This window comes from Alosa alosa, chromosome 5, assembly GCF_017589495.1.
Source record: "Alosa alosa isolate M-15738 ecotype Scorff River chromosome 5, AALO_Geno_1.1, whole genome shotgun sequence".
In the NCBI taxonomy this organism is placed as follows: domain Eukaryota; kingdom Metazoa; phylum Chordata; class Actinopteri; order Clupeiformes; family Clupeidae; genus Alosa; species Alosa alosa.
This window is the reverse complement of record NC_063193.1, coordinates 20,569,937-20,592,345: the sequence shown is the minus strand read 5'-3', so window position 1 is coordinate 20,592,345 and position 22,409 is coordinate 20,569,937. Positions and strand designations below refer to the sequence as shown.

Below are 22,409 nucleotides of genomic sequence, written 5' to 3'. Positions count from 1 at the left end.
GGATATTCATCTCCCAACTTTAGCCTACAGCGGGTGTGACGGACACGCCCAGAAATAACTTTTATTTTGAAAAATCAAGGAGCTCCGGAAACCATTTTTAAACATTTTAGCATGCACATCAGCTGACATGACATAGTAAACGAATTGATTGTTTTGGAAGACAGAGTCAGTGTGTTTCAGGAAACCACGCTATGTCTTTGGCGATTTGTGATACCCAGCTTCAGAAAACGACACCGGTGCAGTTGAGGTTAACACGACAAGGTACAGCAAATGGACCGAGATGAAGCCTCAAGACCTCTTTTGGGATCTGAGAACGGGGAGTTGGAACACAGCTCTTACCTGGAGTAAGTAGCTAACGTCAGCCAAAAAGTTGTTGGAAAAAAGACCACTATTAGCCTATCCTTAGCCTGATCCTTAGCCTAAGTGACAACGAAATGCAGACGTGTCAGCTGTTTTAACTCACAGTTGTTTGCCTTGTCTGGTTATGAATTTGAGTAAATGTAGTTTTGTCTCCTGCAAGGTATTTGGTTTGGAAACACTGAGCACTGTGTGTGTGTGTGTGTGTGTGTGTGTGTGTGTGTGTGTGTGTGTGTGTGTGTGTGTGTGTGTGTTTTTTAGCCTGTTTGTGTGTTTTACCCTGTTTATTCTGGTAGGCTGTAGTAGATAGATAGATACTTTATTGATCCCCAAGGGGAAACAAAGTAAAAGTAAACATCAATGGACCAGTGGACCTCTAAATTAGGATAACCTTTGGTATGTGAAACAGTGGACACCACATAGACTAGCCTCCGGAGTACCTTCACACCATTATATTCAGCATTTCATGAATATTCGACAATCCTTCACAACTAACCTTTCAAAGAGGTTCCTGTAAAATCACTTCTTGAATATATGCCTATGCCAAGGGCAAGCTTTAGATGTCTGATGTCTCCATCATTACTGAGGCCTTTGCGAGTCTTTCTAGATGTACCTACGTTTTCTGTTCTATTATCTGTTCCTTTGTGCACAGCAAGGTGAAAAATGGCAAGCTCTACTTGGCCACTTTTGCAGCCATCCTGGGTCCCCTTAGCTTTGGCTTTGTGCTGGGCTACAGCTCTCCTGCCATCCCAGATCTCATTAGGATCACTGACCCACATATGCGGCTCAACCCAGAGGAAGCCTCCTGGTTTGGGGTAAGAGAGAATAATATTCCTTGATCTTATTTACCAGGCTACAGCTGGTTCAAAGTCTTTTCTAATAGATTATTATGCAAAAAACAACACTTGCATCGATTCAACATCACATAACAAATACAAATAGCCTACAGCACATGCAACAATTTTATTTGACAACATGTCTGTTTCAAATTTCAAATTCACACAATGCATGCAAATAGCCCTAACAAAACGGAAGCATTCACAATATTAAGAGTAACTCATGGACCAAACCATATTCTCATTGCTGGACAAATATAAATGAATAAAAATATATATAAATAAATATGTCTGACATATTAGACTAAGATTTTGCCAATCATTCAAAATGAGGGACGAGTGACTTGATCCAATGGCCTTTGTGTTAATGTGATTGTGTGGCTTTGTTGATGGCCTTGCAGTCGGTGGTGACCATAGGGGCAGCTCTGGGAGGCCTCTTGGGTGGCTGGGTGGTGGATAAGCTTGGGCGAAAACTGACCCTCATGTTCTGCGCCATGCCATACATCTTTGGCTTCACCATTATCATCGCTGCTCAGAACCACTGGATGCTGTATCTGGGGAGGATATTGACGGGATTGGCGAGTGGGGTCACTTCTCTGGTTGTACCGGTAAGTTTGGCAAATATCTCTATCTGACAAACAAGCATTGTTTTGTAACGTTTTCTGTGTAATGGGATAAAAATGTCACTGTGTGAATATAGTCTACATGACTTCAAAATCCAAACACAGATTTTAACTTATCTTAGCAGTGTTTGTCAGTATGTTTTGCAAGGATGAGGCTAAAGGCTGACTACTGCCTTTGAACGCAACACCGTATTTACAGTTTCTATTGTGTGTTTAAAGAAATGCTGGCTTGTGTGTGTTGGACACGGCCTTGTGAAATGCTACGGTATAAAAGATAACATTTTGCAGTGTCTTCTCTGAAAATATATTCCTGGTTTTTCCACAAACTTCATTAGTTCAGCATTTAGATTAGCTTACAGTTAGCAATCACAGATGACCCAGCTTGTCTAGTGCTGTGCAGATGATTTCATATTTGACTGCTAATATACTTTATGACATTTTAATAGTCTGTGAATCTAAATTGAATTCAACTTAAGTGTGTCATTGTGCAGTGTACAAGTACAAAGAGAATTATATACAGTGTGATCCAGTAAACAGTGTGTGTTGGGATGTGCATCGAGAGAGTAAACATGACCGGACAAATATGAACCATTTGTCTGACTTGTCATGCTTCTGTTTGTGTGACAAACCTCATGTGAGTTGTGTCAGCGTTGTCAGGCTCACGCTTCCACTTCCCCAGAAACATGTGTCTTGAGACCCTCACAGAAAGGAGGTTAAAAACAGCATCTGTTTAATGAATCAAATGTGATCAAATGCGTTCCATCTCACCATCTCCTCCTCCTCTTGTAGCTCTACATCTCTGAGATGGCCCACGAGCGTGTCCGCGGGACAATGGGCTCCTGTGTCCAGCTCATGGTGGTAATAGGAATAATGGGAGCTTACATAGCAGGTGAGAAACATCAGCCTTTATGTGTAAATTGACTTAAGTTTATACAGATTGTTAACTATGTACAACAAGGTGAGCTGTAACATTACATAATGTCTCTCAATCTCAGTATAATGACCATAGTGTGGGTTTAGAGGTTACTTACTATGAGAAAACAGGAAGATAGAGAAACAAGCATAAGTGTCAAAATGGCACGTTCTCATTGTTTATGAGGAATGAGGATGTGTGCTGTAAACTACTTCAGTTTAATTGAAATATGGCTTCTGCTAGCCTTGAGTCTGGCAGTCCTCCCTCGCTGTTTTAGATCAGCTGCCATGACATTGCAATAATTAGTGTGTCCAGAGACTAAGAGCGACTTTTCTGTGTACACACCCAAACAGGTCATGTGTTGTATCAAAAGCACTTCACTGTTGACATTGTATGGCACGTAGCCATAGCTATCTTTTCCCAATTCCCAGTCTGTGATGGCTTTGATTTGTTCTTCCACTGGTTTGACTGTCCCTCTTCCCTCTCTCCCACTCTGTCAGGCTTGTTCCTGGGCTGGCGATGGCTGGCGGTCACCTCCTCGGTTCCACCGGCTCTGATGCTGGTGCTGATGTGCTTCATGCCAGAAACGCCTCACTTCCTGTTATCCCAGGGCAGGAGGGCCGAGGCCCAGGAGGCCCTGCGGTTCCTGCGAGGGCCAGATGCCTCACCTGAGGAAGAGTGTGCCAGGATAGAGGGCGCTATGCAAGATCAGGTGAGGCTGCCGCCTGTAAACAAACGGTAGCTGTGAAATTAGATGGCAATTAGTGAAATCAGATCACAGTTACAAGTATGCATGTTATAAAGAATATGATTTGAGTCCATTTACACAAAGGAGAAGTATGCTACTAGAGAGAGACACAATAGTCTACAAGTCTACACAATAACATCCAAACAGGAATGCAGGCTCTCACTCATATATCCTCCCATTCATACTTACGTCCATTCATTCATCACTCCTCAAAACACATCATTCCATCCATTTTTCACTACACACACACATACACACACATTGTACCATTTTCTGCCTCTGTATGCTTCTTGTTCCTGCTCGGAGTCTTGAAGGGGACCTATGAGGACCGGCACCAGACCATCTGTCAGTCTGTCATCGTGCTTACTTTGCATGACCAAAGCATAGCAAAACCAGTCACATGATTCCAGTGGTATCTGCTTCAATTGCATGCTGTTTGTACTGTAGTAGGCTGTGATGTAGCTAGGCTAACTTAAGTGTGACCCAAGCTCATCTCTGTACAGTGACTAGTAGTTTCTGGACCTTCACTCCCTTCATGTGATCTGCATTTTCACTGTAACTACATTTTTAACTACTGTTTTAGATCTGCTTATGACCATTTTCACATTTTTGTGCAGGGAGGTAGTTTGGGATGGTCAGATCTGAAAGACCCGGTCATTTACAAGCCCATGGGTATCGGGATCGTCATGATGCTCTTTCAGCAGCTCACAGGCATCAATGCCATCATGTTCTATGCCGAGTCCATTTTCGAAAAGGCCCATTTCAAGGTATAGATTGGTTTTGTGTATATGTATAGATTGTAACGTACACTCTCTGTGAATGTCATTCGCTGACGTTGGTTAGTAATTTTTTCATAATTTTGACACTTTGTCCATTTGCTGTTTCAGAACAGCGATGTTGCCTCAGTGATAGTAGCCGCAATCCAGGTGGTCTTCACAGCCGTGGCGGCTCTGCTGATGGACAGGGCAGGCAGGAAAATCCTCCTCATCGTCTCAGGTACACTGATACCTAAACTGACACCATGCATGTAGACACTCTTGTCACTCATCCCGTATCTAATTAGCCCATTTCACAAGATGGGGCCGCTGTGTAAATCAACTTCCTGTGGAACAGCACTGTCCCATAGACGGCAAAAGAAAAAAGTCCACAGGAAAGACAAAAGCAGGAAGACATTTTACCCTGCCAATTAAGGCATCATTAACATCAACGAGGCCGGACACCTGAACACTGTGAAATAGGCTTATTACCTTCTGTATGAATGAGAACTGTAGGTGTAGCCACGCTTCTAATCTAATGCCAACATGAGTCTAATGCATCTCTAGTTTGTTTTGTCCCATATCCAAAAAGTGTTTTTGCAGTCTTCTGTGGATGTTTCAGTATTTCACATAATTCAACTGCTTGTATTTTTTGTCTCTGTGGTAAGGTGTTGCCATGACCATCAGCACTGCGATGTTCGGAGTCTACTTCTGGCTCTCAAGCCCAAATCACAGCAGTGGCCAGGTCGCCATGGAAACGCCAGGTCCTGTCAGCCTGGCCCCTCAACCTGACCTGGCGTGGCTGGCGTTGGTCAGCATGGGCCTCTTTATCACAGGTAAGGGACTGGAGAGTCATCCATTCAGTTATTGAATACAATTGAAAAATTGCCAGAAATGTACAAATAATTTTAACCTATGCACTGGTCAAGTACAAACCTTTGAGTTCAACGGCTATATATGAAATAATTAATAATTTAGCAATACAAAAGCCTCTTCATTTGAAAGAGTTCTGGTCATGGTGTTTTGGTTGTTTGTAGTAGGCTGTGATGTAGCTAGGCTAACTTAAGTGTGACCCAAGCTCATCTCTGTACAGTGACTAGTAGTTTCTGGACCTTCACTCCCTCGGACTGTTGATGGTCAGATCACATGATTCCTGGAATGGCCACTGCATTAACAACCTCGTGATGCCAGCCGAGGCACCACAAAGCAACATCTGGTGACTCGAGTTAGAAGCCCAGCCCCAGCAGACAACTTAGACAATTATGTAACCACATAGGTGATGCCAAGTCGCTTCCCTTGAATGCTGTTTATTTTCATTACTCTCAGTTACAGTCACTTACAGTTGAGTTTTATGAGGTCAAAGTACAGTGTGAGGTGCCCACCCTCCTTCTGTAAGAATTTGACATGGCCGGGCTGGTTAACTTAATTTTCTTGTCTGGCTATTTGTGTGTGGAGACAAACAGCCTTACCATTCATTCCAGTCTATATCAGACTAGTTATTTTCAGAGCATCTCTCTACTTCCATCCACAGTCCTTTGGAACGACCATATAAAGGGTTCCTTCTGGGTCCTGATCAGCTTTCCAGAATATCACCTACTGTGGTCTGAAATGTTAACCAGTGAATCACAGGACGATGATGCGACAGTCTGATGATGAATGGCATCGTTTCAGATCAGCATTTCCAAACTGTGAAGAAACATATGATTGACCTTCCTTGAAGTGTAATTGAAAAGCCAATTACAGGAGAGTTTTGGCAGGAAATACTTGCATATCCTGTTTATTGCATTTTTGCCAGCAACAAGCCAAGGTTAAGCATACACTGCAGTCATCTGCTCTTGCAGCCTCGTGAGAGATGTGATCTGTCCCATGACCGTCCCCTGTACAGTAATACTTAACAGATTACATCTCTCTGGTGCAGGTGACTTGAAGTGCCATTAATCAATCAAAAAAGTCAGCAAGATAAATGAATGAGAGAGTATCTAGGTATCATTCATGTTCTAAACTGCATGTTCTCACTACATGTCTTTGTTCAGACAACAGAGCTCCCATGTTTAGCACAAAAGCCTTGTTCATACATTAAGGTTGCTTGTGTAATGTTTCCCTCTGATCATTCTCACAGACAAATTACAGGGAGTGGTGTCGCCAATTCCCTCATCCTGGGCTCCACTCCAAAGCAGCGCAGTCTCTTAATGGAACACGGCTGCTGCAAAACAAGATTAACTCTGCTAGACAAAGCCTTTTTTTTTTTTTTTTTTTCCAGCGATTATGTCAGAGCCACCGCAGAGACAAGTTATTTGCACTTAGCTCTATTGATAACACAAGCTGATACTGAATCAGTGATCAATGATGGTAAACCCGAATGGCATGATGTGTGTGTCCCAGGCTTTGCTCTTGGCTGGGGCCCCACACCCTGGTTGGTGATGTCGGAGATCTTCCCCACGCGAGGGAGGGGGTTGGGAAGCTCTATGTGCGTGCTGACCAACTGGGGGTCTGCATTCATCGTCACCAAGACCTTTCACAATCTCATGGTATGTGGAAAATTCTGGCATATTCTGAAACATATCTTTTGTTTTGGGTAGAAATAGCCATCTAGCAGCTTACTCAGTAGGTATTGTAATTGCATTACATCCACATTATGAATTACTTAAGTTCAAGGCGACCAGTGCATTCTGTAGATATTCACACTTTTATCAAGACATTGCATTGCTATTAGATATGAGCTGCAGATTGCAGGTTTACCACTTACATGGGCGGATTATGAACATTCGGGCCCCTGGGCCCAGATGTATTAAGGGCCCCCCACTTATTGTCGTATATGTGGGAGGGGGGGTTTGGGGGTCCTTCCCCCAGAAATGTTTACATTTTTTTGATGTGATTTCCTGTATTCTGGTGCATTTTGGGGATGGCCAATACTAAATTTAATCAGATTCATAGCCTTCAACCTGATTTGTTGATATTGAGGCAATGATTCAATGCAAAGGCTTGGGCTTCAGGGCCCCCTGACCCCTTGGGCACCTGGGCCTGGGCCCGGTAGGCCCGTGCAGTAATCCATCCCTGACCACTTACTATGAGTAAACTATGAGTCAACATACTCAGGTTTATCACTAAACTGTGTAGTTAAAATGCCACCATGGTTGATGATACTGTGGTAGTCTCGCTTTGACTCTCTCTCTAATGGCTTTCAGGACGTGCTGACCTCTGCTGGGACGTTCTGGCTGTTCTCAGGCATGTGTGCTCTGAACGTCTTTTTCACAATCTTCTTTGTGCCCGAGACCAAAGGCAAATCACTAGAGCAGATCCAAGCTCACTTCAAAGGAGCACGACACCACTAGAACTGCACAAACAGGAACTGACATATTTGTGTGTATGTGTGTGTGTGTGTGTGTGTGTGACAGAGAGTACGAGTGAATGTGCATTTATGTGAAGCAAAGTATTGTGTGTAGGAGAGAGCGGAATGAGCGGACATTTTGTAATTTTATCAGTTTTCTCTAATTACAATACTTTGTGTGCCAAGCAACCATATTATTTGATATTGATGATTCAAGCAATTTTAAAGAAATCTGTCTCCAAATAAAAGTGGAGTTCTGAGTAGAGTTGTCTCACTGGAAGGCTTTTATTTTTGGGCTTACATCCTTGGTAAAGAATGTGTTGAGAGTGTTCACAGTGCTGTTGTGGCATCACGTCCCTAACGCGAAAGAAATTAGATTAAGTGTTCTTCTTGCTAAGTCAAAGACAAATGTGTATATTGGGCTTCATCTTCTAGGTTGTTGGGTACACACAAAGGTTTACACAGGGTGTTCATCCCACAAGGCAGCTCTTGTCCAAGAGCCCAGTGACTAGTAAGTAAAAGCCATTGCAGACCAAAGGGAATCTCAGGAAACCAATAAGATGAGTAGGGTACACAGAGAGAGAGAACTTCAGCACATGGTGCTACCTGATGGCCTTCCTCTGTGAAGGCTGATGTATTGATTGTTCATAGAAAATAGTATTTCATGTTAATGTTAATTCATGTTAATAATGATAATATCAGTGTAACCCCAGGTACGGAGAGCATTTATAATTATACAACACAGTGTTGTGTGCATCTGTGTGAAAGATATTGAGAAAAAGTCAACATAAAGCAAGAACTTGAAGTGCCCATGAGAGTTGTAGGATTGAACTTTTAAGCCTCTTAAGGTACATTTCTGTTCAGCTTTGCTCAGCAGCATCCTCTACTGTCTGATGAAGAACACTGAATGATCTAGAACTGAATGTTCTACTGATCTACTGAATGATCTAGAACTGAATGATAGCTAACTTTTCCACAGAAGTACTCCAAATACATGTACATGTAAACAAATAGAAAAGGTGTGTTATTTTTGCCCATTGTTTTGGAAAAATTGCACCTGCAAAAATGCCCCCACCAACGGCATTGGAAAAAATAGAACAATTCCATTTTATTATATATTTTTTTATATAAACACATAGACCATTAAGATATATAGGATCTGACTGTGATATATCAATAATCAACCACAATATAACAAATATAGCTTTACATACAAAAGCAGAAACAAACAAATAAATAAATAAATAAGCATGTAAATAAATAAATTATAAATTAAAAGACACAATGTACAAATATTTTTTTCTCTCTCACTATGGTAACATGTAGCAGCTTGCTATCACAAAGAACAATCAATATTCATTGCCTGACATCTACACCCAAAGATTAAGCAATGACTGTAGAACCAGTGACATTTCAAGCTCTGAGACATACTGTAGGGTGGAATTCGCCATATTTATGCGGCGGCCATTGTGTAAACCAAAGCGAGGCTACAGGGTACACTGACTACATCATTAATGCATTTTTGCCACCTACTGGCAAATGCATAGAACACAACAATCCTATGGTTTGTGTACCCTGTAGCCTCGTTTTGGTTTACAATGGCCCCCACCTGAATAAGACGAATGGTCCATAGAATTATACCTGTGATGTATGTTATCATGGCTGGTGTTCTGGAGTGTGCAACATAAACACACACACGTACACATACACACAATCACATGTTCAGTAGTGTGTTTCCAAACAGGTTAATAATTATTCTCCACGAAGCATTGTACTCAGCAGTATAGTAAAAATAGAAAGCTGAAAGGGTATACAATATAAAGCTAAGATTTTAGAAATGCCCCTTTGACAGCATTCGCATTTGGGGAGTCTCATACAAAGGATCTAGGCAGAAAAGACTAGAGGAGTACTAGAGGAGCCGCTACCAGATCATCTGTGAGCAATGCAGTTTGCATAATATACAATACATCACAGAGTAATGAAAGTAAATGAAAGCACTGGCCAGGATTTTTGCTTCTTTTTTCACCCAAGTAACTATATATTTCTCTGGATGTACACTAAATATATCTATATAAATGAAGCACTATATATTTTTTTAATTTACCTCTACTTTGGCACTCCCTTGAACTTACACACACATACACAGATACACATTCAATCCCTAGCACACACACACACACACACACACACACACTTACAGTGGACATCTGTTCAGAGATATATTTGAAATAGGCACATACAATGGAGTACGTTGATGTGGTTTCAACTTATACACAATTCCTTTGGACATTTTCTTCCCTGATCCACAGACGTAGGTGCAATACCAGCACCTTTAACTGACTGTTTCTTTCCTTTGAATGGCATTAAGTCTAAAAAAGATACAATGGCACAGATATATGCAAGGGAATTCTTCTGAAAGACATGTATGTATGTATGCTTATTGTGTTGGATTTGGTAGATTGTTCTGTTATACTGCTGATGTATGATATGTGAAGGTCAAGGTGACTGGCATTTAGCAGACGCTCTTATCCAAAGCAACCCAGACTCTTAATGGCAAGTTTGGGAACTGAATCCTGGCCAACCAACTGATGGCCTCCCACTGCTCCTATAGTGTAAATAATGATATATGGCAGGTAGAACTGTGCAAATTGACTTGTGTGTGTGTCTACAGTAAAATTTAAGATGCTGATGATGCAGTTGGCATTCTACCAAACTTCCTCTGGAATACACGAGTGAAATAATTGATGTGTGATGAATCAAGCTTCTGTATGTCCTCTGTATCTAGATGTCCATCTGTATGCAGACATTGTCATATCATTAATTCAGAGCAAACATACAGGATATGACCTATTGTCTGTTGAACATCAAAGCGAAGAGTAAAACGAACCGATGCCTAACAAACTGACTGACCTTGCATTTAGCATGTTGATCACGCACACACACACACATGCACAAACAAAGACTGTTCAAAGAAGCTCTAAACCCCTACACAACGACACACACACACAAACACTGAGGATCCACTGCCTGCAAACACTGAGTGTCAACAGAGTGTAGACACAGAACCCTAACTGGAGCTGTTCTATCAAAGAGAACACAAATAATTGAGCCTCATCATCATCGTCATTATCACCAAAGACCATCCAAAAACATAGACCAAAATACTAAAATCATGACTGTCAGCAGGGAGCAATGGTGAGTTGTAATTGTCAACCATGATGGAGGGTTTCACACTGTCTAGGAAAATGCTGTAGTGGTACTATAAGGTACATGGAAGAAACAGAAGAGGACACTTCAGTTCTTCCATTGTGAGGTTTCCATTGCTTAAGGCCTAAGAAGTCTGAGAGACTCCTGTTTGTGAGATGCAGCAAGGGACAGTGGGAAGCTTCTTTTAAAAGACAGAGAGAGAGAGGGGAGAGTTGGAAAGAGAGAAAGAGAGAGATTACTGGCTCTGAGTTACTTGTTTTCTATAAGAGTCTGGACTTGGCACACCAGGTCCCTTGCTAGAGTCAGAATCTGCTTGATGTTGTGGTGCTCCGCCATTTCTGTATGACAACAAGAAGAAAAAACATTAACAACTTAATATTTCTCAAATAGCATTGGTTGGACTGCATATGCTTCAAATACTTCACACACAAATGTTGCAAGCTGTGGCAGACATAAAAGTAGCCAAAGGTGTACTGTATGTTGGGGGTCATGTATTGTAATTTCCATTTTCATTGTCACTGTATATTGTAGTTTCATCCAACACCATACCATTGAAGAACTTGATGATGTCTGTGAAGTCCATGTTGTTCTCCAGAATGATGTCTCTGTAGATCTCCACGAGAGCCAGGGCGATGAAGAGCACAAAGTGGCTGGACGAGACGTACTTGGCCGCCCAGATGGTCTCCCACACAGAGAACACGTCATCATAGACCAGCTCTGATGTTCACCACAAAGAATATAGAGAAAGAAGGAGAGAGAGAGAGAGAAGCTTTCAGCCATTGTGAAGTTGCACTTCTGCTTTCTTTAATAGCTACAAATAGACACATCTGCAATGCATGTGAAGTTTAAGTCAAGATTGACATTAACAGGGGCATGTTAAGATGTTCTTCTGTGTCCGCTCTGATCCAGTCCTTGGGGTAGAGGCTTTAATAGGCTTCAGATTCAGATTCATTCATTAAAGTTTGACATGGCAGGTTACAACAGCATAAAACCAGTTTTTTTTATAACAGTACAACCTGCATAATCCATTAATTTAGGGCAGCCATGGCCTACTGGTTGGGGATTAGTGCTTCACCTCACTGTGTGCTGAGTGTGTTTCACTAATTCACGGATTGGGATAAAGTAGAGATACTGGGATAGAGACCAAATTTCCCTCACTGGATCAAAAGAGTATACAGTATATACTTATACTATACTATACTTAATTCTCACAGTTTTATTCAGAAATAAATATAATGGGAATTAATGGATTTTGCTGTGGTGTGAAATCGATCATCCTCAAATGTGAGTTAGTGATTTTTGTTGACTGCTGGCAAAATTATAGTTGAGAATTATAATGGGAAATTGCATTGCAACCAACAAAGTTGCTAATTTAGTTAGCAAAGGTGTTTACTTGCTAACTTAGTTAGCAACTATGGTTTTGGGAAACGCACCCCCCAGCATGATAGGTCTTTGCGATGTTTCTGTGTGTCTCTGAGTTGCCATAGGCCTACATGACAAGAGCAAAACAAGAGCACTGTCTTTGTTGGCAATCTTTTGATGAAATGAAACTAACATAGCTAAGACGGGAAAGAAAACACCTCAGAGTGCACACAGCCATATGTGTGTACACGTGGAATGCATATTAAACTGGAACTTTTGTCAGCTTTTTCACTCAAAGGTCCCCGCCAAACACTTTCCAAAAATGTCTTTAGCTCAGTACTCTCATTTCAGAATTTCTACACCAGATCTTTACTTCCTGCTTAAAAAGTGGAGATTCATGCTCCACACACACACACACACACACACACACACACACAGCTTTGAAGACAGGAAGAGTTTCCCCCTCATTATAAGTGGCAGTTTTCTTTCATACAGACAGGCGTCTGGCAGGGCGTCATTACCTCTTTTGAAGTCGAGCAGGAACCAGCGGTAGCAGAAGTAGAAGTGGGTGTAATCTCCATTCTGGTGCATGAGCTCAAAGAGCTCCGAGTCCAGGATCTGCATGGGGGGGACAGGGGAGAGGGCGGCGGAGGAGGGGGACACGAGGAGGTGAGGGTTGTCGGCTAGTTTGAACAGCTTGACCTTTGATATACAACTAGCAATTCCAACATGTGGGATGTTCCATTTTAAAAACGGTCTGCTTCTAACAGATGAAGCTGAACTGAAGGAACAGGTGCAGCTTTCGCAGAAAACAAACAAAGAGTTTAATTTGTGTGCTGTCTGGTGGACTATGAATAGAGCATATCAAACTACAGATTAAGCATCAAACATCTTTGTGTTTGTGTTAAGACTCAATTGAATTGGGAATTCAGTTTTGTGGTAAATAGTTTAAAAATAAAAGTAAAAAGTTAAAATGTCACACCTGAATCAGCGATCTCATGTTGGCGAAGTGAGTGTCCATTGCCCCACCATGTGGAAAGTTCTGGTTCATCCTCTTCATGAGCTCTGTGAAACAGCTGTAGGCCAACGCCTCTGAGAGAGAAGCCACACAAACAGAGCTTCAGACAGCACAGGTGATTAAGGATAAAAAAGAGGATAAGAACATCAGAATGTGTGTGTGTGTGTGTGCGTGTGTGTTAGACCGAGACTAACAAGACAGTCAAGCATTACAGGCCAGAAAGATCAGAGATACTGTACAGCTCTCTGACATTTTTGTTCTTGAATCATTGCCCTTTTTACTCTCACAATAGTGGGCTATTAAAAAGGAGGAGGAAATGAGAGAAAAGGAGAAGGAGAGATGGAGAGAGAGAGAGACAGAGAAGGCAGTCAAGAGGAAATGAGACTCACCGTCGTCCAGGATGACCAGCAGTGGGGCAAGCAGGTCACACATACCCTGCACATATCCAATCTCCAGGTGCTGCCAAATGTAACTGCACAGAGCAACAGAGGTCAGGCTATCTCATCCAAACACTGCCTGCCACTTGGCACCAGCACATAGGTGGAATATATGGGTATTGCTTTGCAGAACACAGATGTAGCGAAATTACGTTTTAGAACAGAAAAGTGAGAAGAAAGGCCACAGTCTGATGAGACAGTTGATTTTATTTGTGGGCTTGTTCTGTGTCCTAGTTCCAAAGTGGTCTGTCAGAATAATAGGGATATTGAGCTGGGTGGTCCAAAAGTGTTGTAATTTCTGAAAAAATCAAGCTTTCAGAGAAGGCAATAACGTGGGGTGCTGTTTACCTGCACATGATGTTACGGAGTTTCTCAAGGTTTGCTGGGGTGAAGTACCAGTAATTCCTGTCACATCGCTGGACATCCTTATCAATGCGGTGAAGATTGAGAGTGTACATATCCAAAAGCTCTTGCTGCACAACACAAAAGATGGAGTAATCCAATCATCCAAATAATGTTGCAATGTCTAACAATTGACAATTCAAACACATACATACAGTATATACTATTATTTACTACATACTGTACCATGTATGTATGTATACTGTTTTATTAACTAAACATTTCATGTACTTTGTCTTATTCGACATAATGGATGCGAATGAAGGCAGGGTAAAACAGACTGCTTACAGAGTAAGTAGTTCCAATGGAAGACACTGGAGAGGTGGCCGCAGTCTTCTCGGCTGACACAGTGAGGGAGTCAAAGGGGGGGTAGAAACTCTCCATCTCCCGCTCCTCGCGCAGGGCTGACGCTGTGCCCTCTGGACTGTGCTGGCGGCCCTCCTCCATTCTCAGCTCCAGGGCCACCACGTCGCCCCCCTCTGCCTGGTTCTCTGTGCCTTCAGACGTGGGCTTGGCTTCCCAGGACGCCTTGGGCACCCTTGCCATGGGTATGTCCTCCATCTCGATGGCTGTGGGAGAGTCGTCCGAGTCTGGGGCAGCTGGGGCTACCTCTGGCTGACGACTCCTGACCACCTCCAGCACTCTGGACGCTGCAGCCTTTGCCACTGATGCTGGGGCTGGTAATTCGAGAGGAGGGGGTGTGCTCTCTGACATCCCAGCATCCTTTGTTTCCTCCACATCTTCTCTTATGGCCTTTTCATCACATGCACCCAATGACTCCTTTGTGACTGCCCCCTTTGGCTTGCCTGTCACCACACCTGATGTCATTTCCTGTTCTTCTCTGTCTGACTTTGGTGAATCTGACATTGTACCTTCCCGTGTTCCTATGGCTTCTTTTAAAATGGAGGCATCTCCATCGCTGTCTGATTTAGCCTCACAGCTTGTTGCCATGTCTCCCCTTGAGTCTGCATTGTCTTGTGCTGCCGGCATCTTATTCTCTGTGTCATCAACCGCAGTCTTTGTTGTCAGTTTGCTAGCCTCCCGTACCTCTACAGGCTCACCGTCCTCTCTAGGCACAGTTATAAGTGGTGTATCTTCTTTTATTCCTGTGACCTCTGTGTCCACAGACTTACTTTCTAAGGGCTCTGCCTCCGTCTTGATGGGTATACAGGTCTCCTCTCTCTCCGATATCATTTCTTTTTCTGTGTCTGATGTTTTGTCCTCTTTTATTTCAAAGTCCTCTGCTACAGAGGATACATCCTCTTCTGTTTCATTAGCTGTCTCTAATGTCATGTCCTGTTTAGTTTCAGTAGATGTTCCTGTCATCAATATCTCATCCTCTTGTATTGGAGCGTTTTTCTCTAACTCTGATGTTCTTTCATCTTTTATCCTTGACTCGACTGTAACATCCCCCTGCTCACTGCTGAGATCCATTGTTCCTGTAGCCTCCATTGGGTCTTTGTGTTCACCTGTCTCTGTCACCGTTACTTCAGCTCCTGTGTCTGCCGTCATGCTTCCCTCTCTCTCTCTTTCCCTCTCTGTCTCTGCAGGTTTGGCGAGCTCTTCAACAGCTTTTGGTTTCTCAGCATCTTCTTTGAGGGATTCTTTCTCTTCAACAGCATTTGGTTCCTCAACCTCTTCTTTAACATATTCTTTCTCTTCAACAGCTTTTGGTTCCTCTGCTTGTTCTTTGATATATTCGATATCTTCAACAGCTTTTGGTTCCACTGCTTGTTCTTTGATAGATTCTATATCTTCAACAGCTTTTGGTTCCTCAGCCTCTTCCTTGACTGATTCTATTTTTCTCTCCTCTGTCACCAGAGCCTTCCTCTCCATGGCACTATCTTTGACCTTTGACCCCTCTTCCTTCTTTGTTTCTTTTGATTTGGCATCACTGTCCTCCATTTCTACCACTTTCCCCTCGTCTGAGGTCATATCTGCTTCTTCCTTCTCTTCTTTTACTGTCTCCTTTCCCTTCGCTGCTCTCTGCGATTCCTGTACTTGCTCTTCACTTTCACTCAGCTGGGTTTCGCCTCCAGAGGAACCCGGGGTTGCCAAAGCGGCCATTGGCTGGGCAGCACTGGTGCTTCTGGGGCTGGGCTCATGCACGCCGCTGTCCTCTGTACTCAGCGAGTCCGAGAGGGCCGAAGCCACTGAGAAGTTCCGGCAGGATGGGTGGCCCGAGTCCGGCGAGCTGGTGCCATTCTGGAGCGCCCCATTGGGCACCTTGGGCACCTGCTTGATGGGCTCGTCCACCCTTGGCTCCGTTTCGATCTGCTCCACCTCCTCCACTGACTCAAACACCTGAAAGAACAAGCCAGAGGGAAGCAGGCTACTCCAGGGGAAGGGCTGGGAGGCAGTGAAGAACTAATGGGAGGAGAGTGTCGGGGGAAGGGATGTCAGTTTAGAAAGAGCTTAGTAAAAGAGCAGAGCAGATTAACAGTGGACTGTTTATATATGTATGTTCCTCCTTTCTCAGAATCACAAATTCACATACATGACATATAGACCCTTTCAAAAGAGTTCCATTATCAGCATCATAGTTGGCCCCACAAGACTTCCTTTTTAACATTACATATGTTATCTTAATGCAGAGGAAGTAGACTGGGACCCAAATAGAACATTCAAGCATTGTTTTTGTTTTTATTGTTGAAAGGGTCTATAAGAGTTGCATGACTGTTATGCTGTGATGGATATGTTGGTTGTACTCCAACTTTGTACATAATTGTTTGGCACATGATCCATTTTGCACATGAGTCATTGTAGGCTAGTCTGCAATTTGGAGATCCTTTGGTAAGAGTCTGAATAATAACAAAGCAAGAGAAATATGAGAAAGCCAGAGGTGCACAGCTACCTGAGTGCTGCTACTGGAGTCACTCTGGAGTCGTGCGTTACTCTGTCTGTCAGAGCTGCAGCTCTGGGAGGACTGCCATTAGAGGGCGCCAACAAGTCAACACACACAAGGACAGCACAAGCAACAGATGGGAACAAAACAATGAACAAACATTATTTTCAGAAACCTGCCATGATTTGCCATTATGTCAGAAACATAATTATATGTTTAAGTTTATGGTATTTGGCAGACGCTTCACTACATCAGTTAAAAATAATAGTTTCAAATGAAGTTGAAAGCCTACATACCGGTAAGCTTTTAGCACAGGTTTATTTCAGAGTAGTTCCCAGAACTCCCATTACTTCTCTCTCACTATCTCAGTCCTCATGTCTCCTCACAAACCTCCACCAACACCTACCAGTTTAATCAACTAGTCGACTAACTAATCACCTAACCAGAGGTTTCATCAACTACTGTAGTCATCTAGTCAACTACTAAAATTACTTTACTACTTTACTATTACTAGTTGGTGCTGTAGGCAGCAGTCAACTAGGCATGGAGAAAATGGCTAAACAGGCTAGACATTGCATGGAAGTACTTCACAGAATATCAGACCAGTTCCACACAGTTGAACATGGACAAAGTAATCTTAGCATCAACACTGTGCATAACAATTAGTTCACAACTTTTATGAAAAACTCCAGGTCCGTGCCAGACCCATGCCTTATCTGGGCCTCACCTCATTGCTGAGCGTGGAGTCCCTGTGCAGGAGCTTCTGGGAGGTGCTGTCTATGCTGGCCCCGGACGAGCACTTGGCCAGCGCGGCAGCGTGCTGCTCCCTCTCGCGCTGCTTCACGATGGCCTCGCAGCCCTGCCACTCGCTCATGGTCTGCTCGTAGCACAGACGCACCTGCTCGTCCACCTGCAGAGAGGGGGACACACACACAGCACAGGGTCAAGGGTCACAAATCAATTCAAACAATGTAAGAGCAGTTGAGAGTGATAAAGTACACTGAACAGAGCACTGAACACAAAGGAGTCACATGCTAGACCTCTAATAGGTGCACTTAATAGGTGCAACAGAACCACCATTACTCCACATCTTTGGTAAAAAAAATAGACAGCTGTTGCTATGGTTATGTCTACATATAAATATAGCTAAATTCATAGAACTGAATACAATTGTACTGAAGAAATGCCATAGACATGCAGTAAACCATGTACAAGTAATAATGCAATGCCACTGTGTCTGTTCACCAACCTCCTTCCTCTGGGCCACAGACATGCCGAACTGGTAGTGTCCCAGGAGGAAAGGCCACACTTCCTTCCGCAGCGAGGGCTCCACGCCTCCATAGTACACCAGCCGCAGCAGCTCTGTCTCCTCATAGGACTGAGGACCAGAGAGAGAAAGGGGGTGTGGGGGGGTCAAAGGTCACCCACCAGTGTTGATGAATGAATAAACAAATCCTTTATGAGTCCATTATGCACCAATTGAGGGGTTATATGCACATACTGTAATGTACTCCAAAATACTCAAACCTTCACTGTTTCACAAGAGCTTAAAACTGTGATGTCAATATACAGCAGAAACAGTGGGTGTGCTGCAAGGCCGTGGGGTTTGTGGGGAGAACCCCCTTGTTATAATCTATTCAACAGACAGTGCATAATAAACTACCATATTCCCTCATTACATTGTCAGGCACAATGACCAATTTCCATAAACCCAGGTGAGTCATCGGGACATTCAGCCGGCTGGAACAAAAAAATATAATAAGCTGAATAGGGAGTCTCTTAGGAGTGTGAAGCGGATAAATATCACTGTGCAGAAACATCCCTTCCGTGCCATTCAGCCTGTGCATTAGCTCCCGGTACATTGTTTATCCGGCTGAGAGCACAGCAGACGTGATTACCAGCACATGATTATTCATGAGGCCGGCGACTTCCTTTTGACTCGGTTTAGCGAAGGCTGGAGCAGAGCTCTGAAGCAGTGGCCCTCAATTAGAGATATCGACACTCTAACTACGAACACAGTTATTCAACGGTCACGTGTGCAAAACGCTCAAGGCTACTGGAGCGACTGATAGCCTTCATGGCATGCAGATGAACAAATGAACAGCACCAAAGTGGCAATGAATGGGCTGCCTGATTGGATCACGCTGTGTTTGGGAGAGTAAAAGACTGAGCTACAGAGCCACAGAGGGGCAATCAAACACTAATAATATGGTACATAAATATGTACATTAACAACTCCATCCTGCATGGACAACTACTGTATATTGGACCACGTAAGGACTTCTGGAAGACAATGTACATGTACAACTGAGTAGAGGAATGGAGTGGATGACTGATTGTTGTATGACTTATTATTACTTATTCATCGTGTACAGTAGCTGATGCTTTTATCCAAAGCTTTTATCCGAAGTCAGTTATTAAAAGGGTCAGTTATTAAAAGGGTCTGTCTACCCAGAGCCATTAGGAGCTAAGTGCCCTGCTCAAGGGCACAACGGTGCCAGCCAGGTACTGAACCCACAATTTTTCAGGCAACTGCTTGCTAACCCAGCTCCTTAGCAACTACGCTAGTGTGTGTGTGTGTGTGTGTGTGTCAGGGTATCCTTCTGATAGTCTGTGACACTGTGTTTGTGGGAGAGAGTGATAGAGATAGAGAAAGGTAGTATGTGTGTGAGAGAGAGAGAGAGAGCAAAAGAGAGAGGGAGAAAAAAAGAGAAAGTCAGAGACAGGTTCAGAGAAGGTGGCTGTCCCTTACACTGCAGTCTTGTAGGAAGCTCTGCCAGACATCAGCGGTGAGGCCAGCATACGCATCACAGGGGGCGTCCGGGTCCACGATGGCGTGGTTCACCAGGGCTGACAGGTGGGTGCGCACGGTGGACAGGTGGCGACAGTAGGCCAACCCTGGGCAGCGGCACACACACACACACACACACACACACACATAGACACACAGACACAAAAACAAAAACAATTCTTATCCAATCAATGCAAATAATACATATATCAAAATATCAGTGGAAGGGTTAATATCAGAAGTCCATATAATGCAACGAGTTTTAGTACAAAGACAAACTGTTGAAATTGCCAATATGAATATCATACATCAAATTGCATTGGACAACATATGGTTAAGAATGCACTACTGTACATGATCAACACATTTGTGCACTGAAGTATTTGCAAAACAGACTACACTGTAGCATCATTAGCTTACAATCAAGTCAGTGTGTAACTGGGGAGATATACATACAGCCATAGAAAGCCCTGGAGATGATCTGATACTTCATGTTGTCACAGAGAAGTTTAAGGGGAGCTCTGCAGAGGAATAGGAAACATATGGAGAATATGCTCCAAAGATCTAGTCTGTACACAACAGCTTTCTTATAGACCCTTTCAACAATAAAAACAAAAACAATGCTTGAACGTTCTATTTGGTTCCCAATCTACTTCCTCTGCATTAAGATAACATATGGAATGTTAAAAAGGAAGTCTTGTGGGGCCAACTATGATGCTGATAATGGAACTCTCTTGAAAGGGTCTATTTGAACTATGGCACACACATCAGGTCTGTATGGTATAAAGCAGCAACATACGAATACGTTTGTATTTGTAAATATACTACATACATCAAATCAGCAACATCAACAGCATATCATGAATTTGCATTAGTACTGCAGAAGTGGTCAACAAATGAAAGGCTTATCTACATCTTTACCTGCATGTATATGGAGAGGACATGATAGCTTGACCTTGATGGACGGTAAATCAGTGTATTATCTGCATGCATATGATTATTGGGGGCATAATAATTTGACTTTGATGGATGATAAATTAAAGGCTTATCTACATGTATGATTGTAGAGGGGACGTTGTTTGACCTTGATGGACACTCCAGCAGACAGCTCTGTGCAGTGGCGTACCTCTCATGGTTGCAGCCGTTGGGAGGCCCTCCCTCTGAGAAGCTGCCCTGGGAGCAGGAAGAGCAGGAGGACTTCCTGGGAGTGGGCTGCCACATGGACGCTGCCTGGTCCATCAGCTCTGGAGGTGGAGCTGTACACAGTGCACATGATGCAAACATACACCCATGCAGACACACACACATACACACAAGCACACATACACACACATGCACACAACAACATGAACACACACAGACATAACACACGCATGTGGAGACAGACATAAACACAGATAGATGGAAACTCACATGAACACGAACACACACACACACAGAGAGAGAGAGAGAGAGAGAGAGAATGCTTTCAATCAATACATAACCAACATAAAAGCTTCTGTAAAGCTCTTGTGGCAAGCTGCGAGGCCAAAACAGGATCAGGTTGGACTTTTGATTTTTTCCCCCCTTCTTGAGAGCCCAAGAGATTATGATAGAAAGAAAGATTATTGATCTGAGAGATCCACCGCAGGATTACAAAGCACAGTAAACAGCTGGAGGACCCAAACAAGTTAAAAAAAGAAATTAAACAAACAAAAGAAACTCATTAGAAGATGTTTCATCGCCTGGAAGATAAATTTAATAGCCATTACAAACCAGCAGAGAAGTATCAAAGCTAACACTGATGATTTTCACATTCATTAATCAGCCTGATTCCCAGACAGTTTGTTCATGTGGTAGTATATCTTAATTGCAGACATTTGTCCCCCAAGCCAAAATAGATTACCGGTACTCATGGCATGGAACAGTCTGGGCCGAGTAATAAAAAGAACAAAATGTGATTTGGAAGATTTGTTTACTATTAAAGAAAAGGAAGTGAGGAAGAGAAATCATCCATCCATTGTTTTGCGTGTCAGGACAATGGCCCACTGAGGCAGAGAGAGCAAAAGCCTCAGCCGAGCGAGGGATAAACAGCGTGGCATGGAAAAGGGTGATGGACAGAGCAGCAGCAAGAGGCAGAGATCGAGAGGTGGACACTGAGATGACAGAGAGAGATAGAGATACAGTAAAACGTGAGAGGGGGGGGGGTGAAGACAACACGTACATGGACATTAAACAAAGATGGATAGAGATACCGGATCAGATGTAGTTGGAGATAGCATGAGATTAGTATGAGATAGTATGAAATATAGTAAATTACAACAATAGTGTGAAAGATATAGTTGAGACACAGTAGAAATGAGAGAGAATTCAGAATGACAGATCAATAGATAGAGAGACAGACAGACTCAGACACAGCGGAGAAATGGAGTGACAGAAAGAGAGATGAGCATAAAGAGAGATGGATATAGAACCGTGAGAGTGAAAGACGAGTGGAGATGCAGAGGTAGGGCAGGACAGGGAGAGGGCACGAGGGGTGAGATTACAGGTCTGCTCTGGGGACGCCGGGGTCTCCCCCGGACAGCTGCAGGAGTGTTTGGGGACCACCAGGACCTGGCGCTTGGGTGGGGCGTTCCGGGACAGGGTGCGGGACAGGAGACTGCCCCCCACTGAGGCATGGGACGGGTGGGTGACAGTTACTACAAATAGAAATATAGCAGAAGGAATGAGAACAATGAAAACAACATGTGGGTGAAATGAGAGAGGTCAAAATAATAAACTAAATGAAACAATGAAAAAAAGCTTCAG

General features: G+C 43.2%; 2 protein-coding genes across 7 annotated transcripts in view; one reads left to right on the top strand and one right to left on the bottom strand.

Annotated features, from left to right (window-relative positions):
* The first annotated feature begins 56 nt into the window (after positions 1–56).
* Positions 57–7,823, top strand: slc2a8 (solute carrier family 2 member 8). 2 transcript variants are annotated; one of them, XM_048242809.1, is made up of 10 exons: positions 57–344; positions 1,010–1,172; positions 1,595–1,801; positions 2,606–2,705; positions 3,230–3,441; positions 4,095–4,244; positions 4,365–4,473; positions 4,901–5,068; positions 6,615–6,760; positions 7,418–7,823. In XM_048242809.1, exons 1-10 carry the CDS (start codon positions 271–273, stop codon positions 7,562–7,564), a joined length of 1,476 nt encoding a protein of 491 aa, XP_048098766.1. In that variant the 5' UTR covers positions 57–270; the 3' UTR covers positions 7,565–7,823. The 2 variants fall into 2 exon arrangements, with proteins under 2 accessions (XP_048098766.1, XP_048098768.1); XM_048242811.1 differs by having other exon boundaries at positions 71–344; positions 1,730–1,801.
* Positions 7,824–8,702: 879 nt separating this feature from the next.
* The window catches only part of sgsm1a (small G protein signaling modulator 1a), a 37,268-nt gene continuing 23,561 nt past the window's right edge, over positions 8,703–22,409 (bottom strand). For 3 of the 5 annotated variants that reach the window (XM_048242804.1, XM_048242805.1, XM_048242808.1), the window contains 13 exons: positions 20,749–20,878; positions 20,079–20,143; positions 19,584–19,729; positions 18,081–18,209; positions 17,559–17,741; positions 16,841–16,912; positions 14,275–16,353; positions 13,933–14,057; positions 13,537–13,619; positions 13,112–13,221; positions 12,651–12,747; positions 11,317–11,484; positions 8,703–11,105 (listed from right to left, as the gene is read on the bottom strand). In XM_048242804.1, coding sequence (XP_048098761.1) covers positions 11,017–11,105; positions 11,317–11,484; positions 12,651–12,747; positions 13,112–13,221; positions 13,537–13,619; positions 13,933–14,057; positions 14,275–16,353; positions 16,841–16,912; positions 17,559–17,741; positions 18,081–18,209; positions 19,584–19,729; positions 20,079–20,143; positions 20,749–20,878 — 3,476 coding nt within the window. In that variant the 3' untranslated portion in view covers positions 8,703–11,016. The remainder of the gene's footprint in view (positions 11,106–11,316; positions 11,485–12,650; positions 12,748–13,111; positions 13,222–13,536; positions 13,620–13,932; positions 14,058–14,274; positions 16,354–16,840; positions 16,913–17,558; positions 17,742–18,080; positions 18,210–19,583; positions 19,730–20,078; positions 20,144–20,748; positions 20,879–22,409) is intronic. The other 2 variants (XM_048242806.1, XM_048242807.1) reach the window with 1 other exon arrangement.

Excerpts from the sequence above, each read along its gene's own strand:
- slc2a8 (XM_048242809.1), top strand. The coding sequence starts at position 271 with ATGGACCGAGATGAAGCCTCAAGACCTCTTTTGGGATCTGAGAACGGG. Across the intron at positions 1,802-2,605 it reads TCACTTCTCTGGTTGTACCG|CTCTACATCTCTGAGATGGC; the intron begins GTAAGTTTGGCA and ends CTCCTCTTGTAG. Across the intron at positions 4,245-4,364 it reads TCGAAAAGGCCCATTTCAAG|AACAGCGATGTTGCCTCAGT; the intron begins GTATAGATTGGT and ends TTGCTGTTTCAG.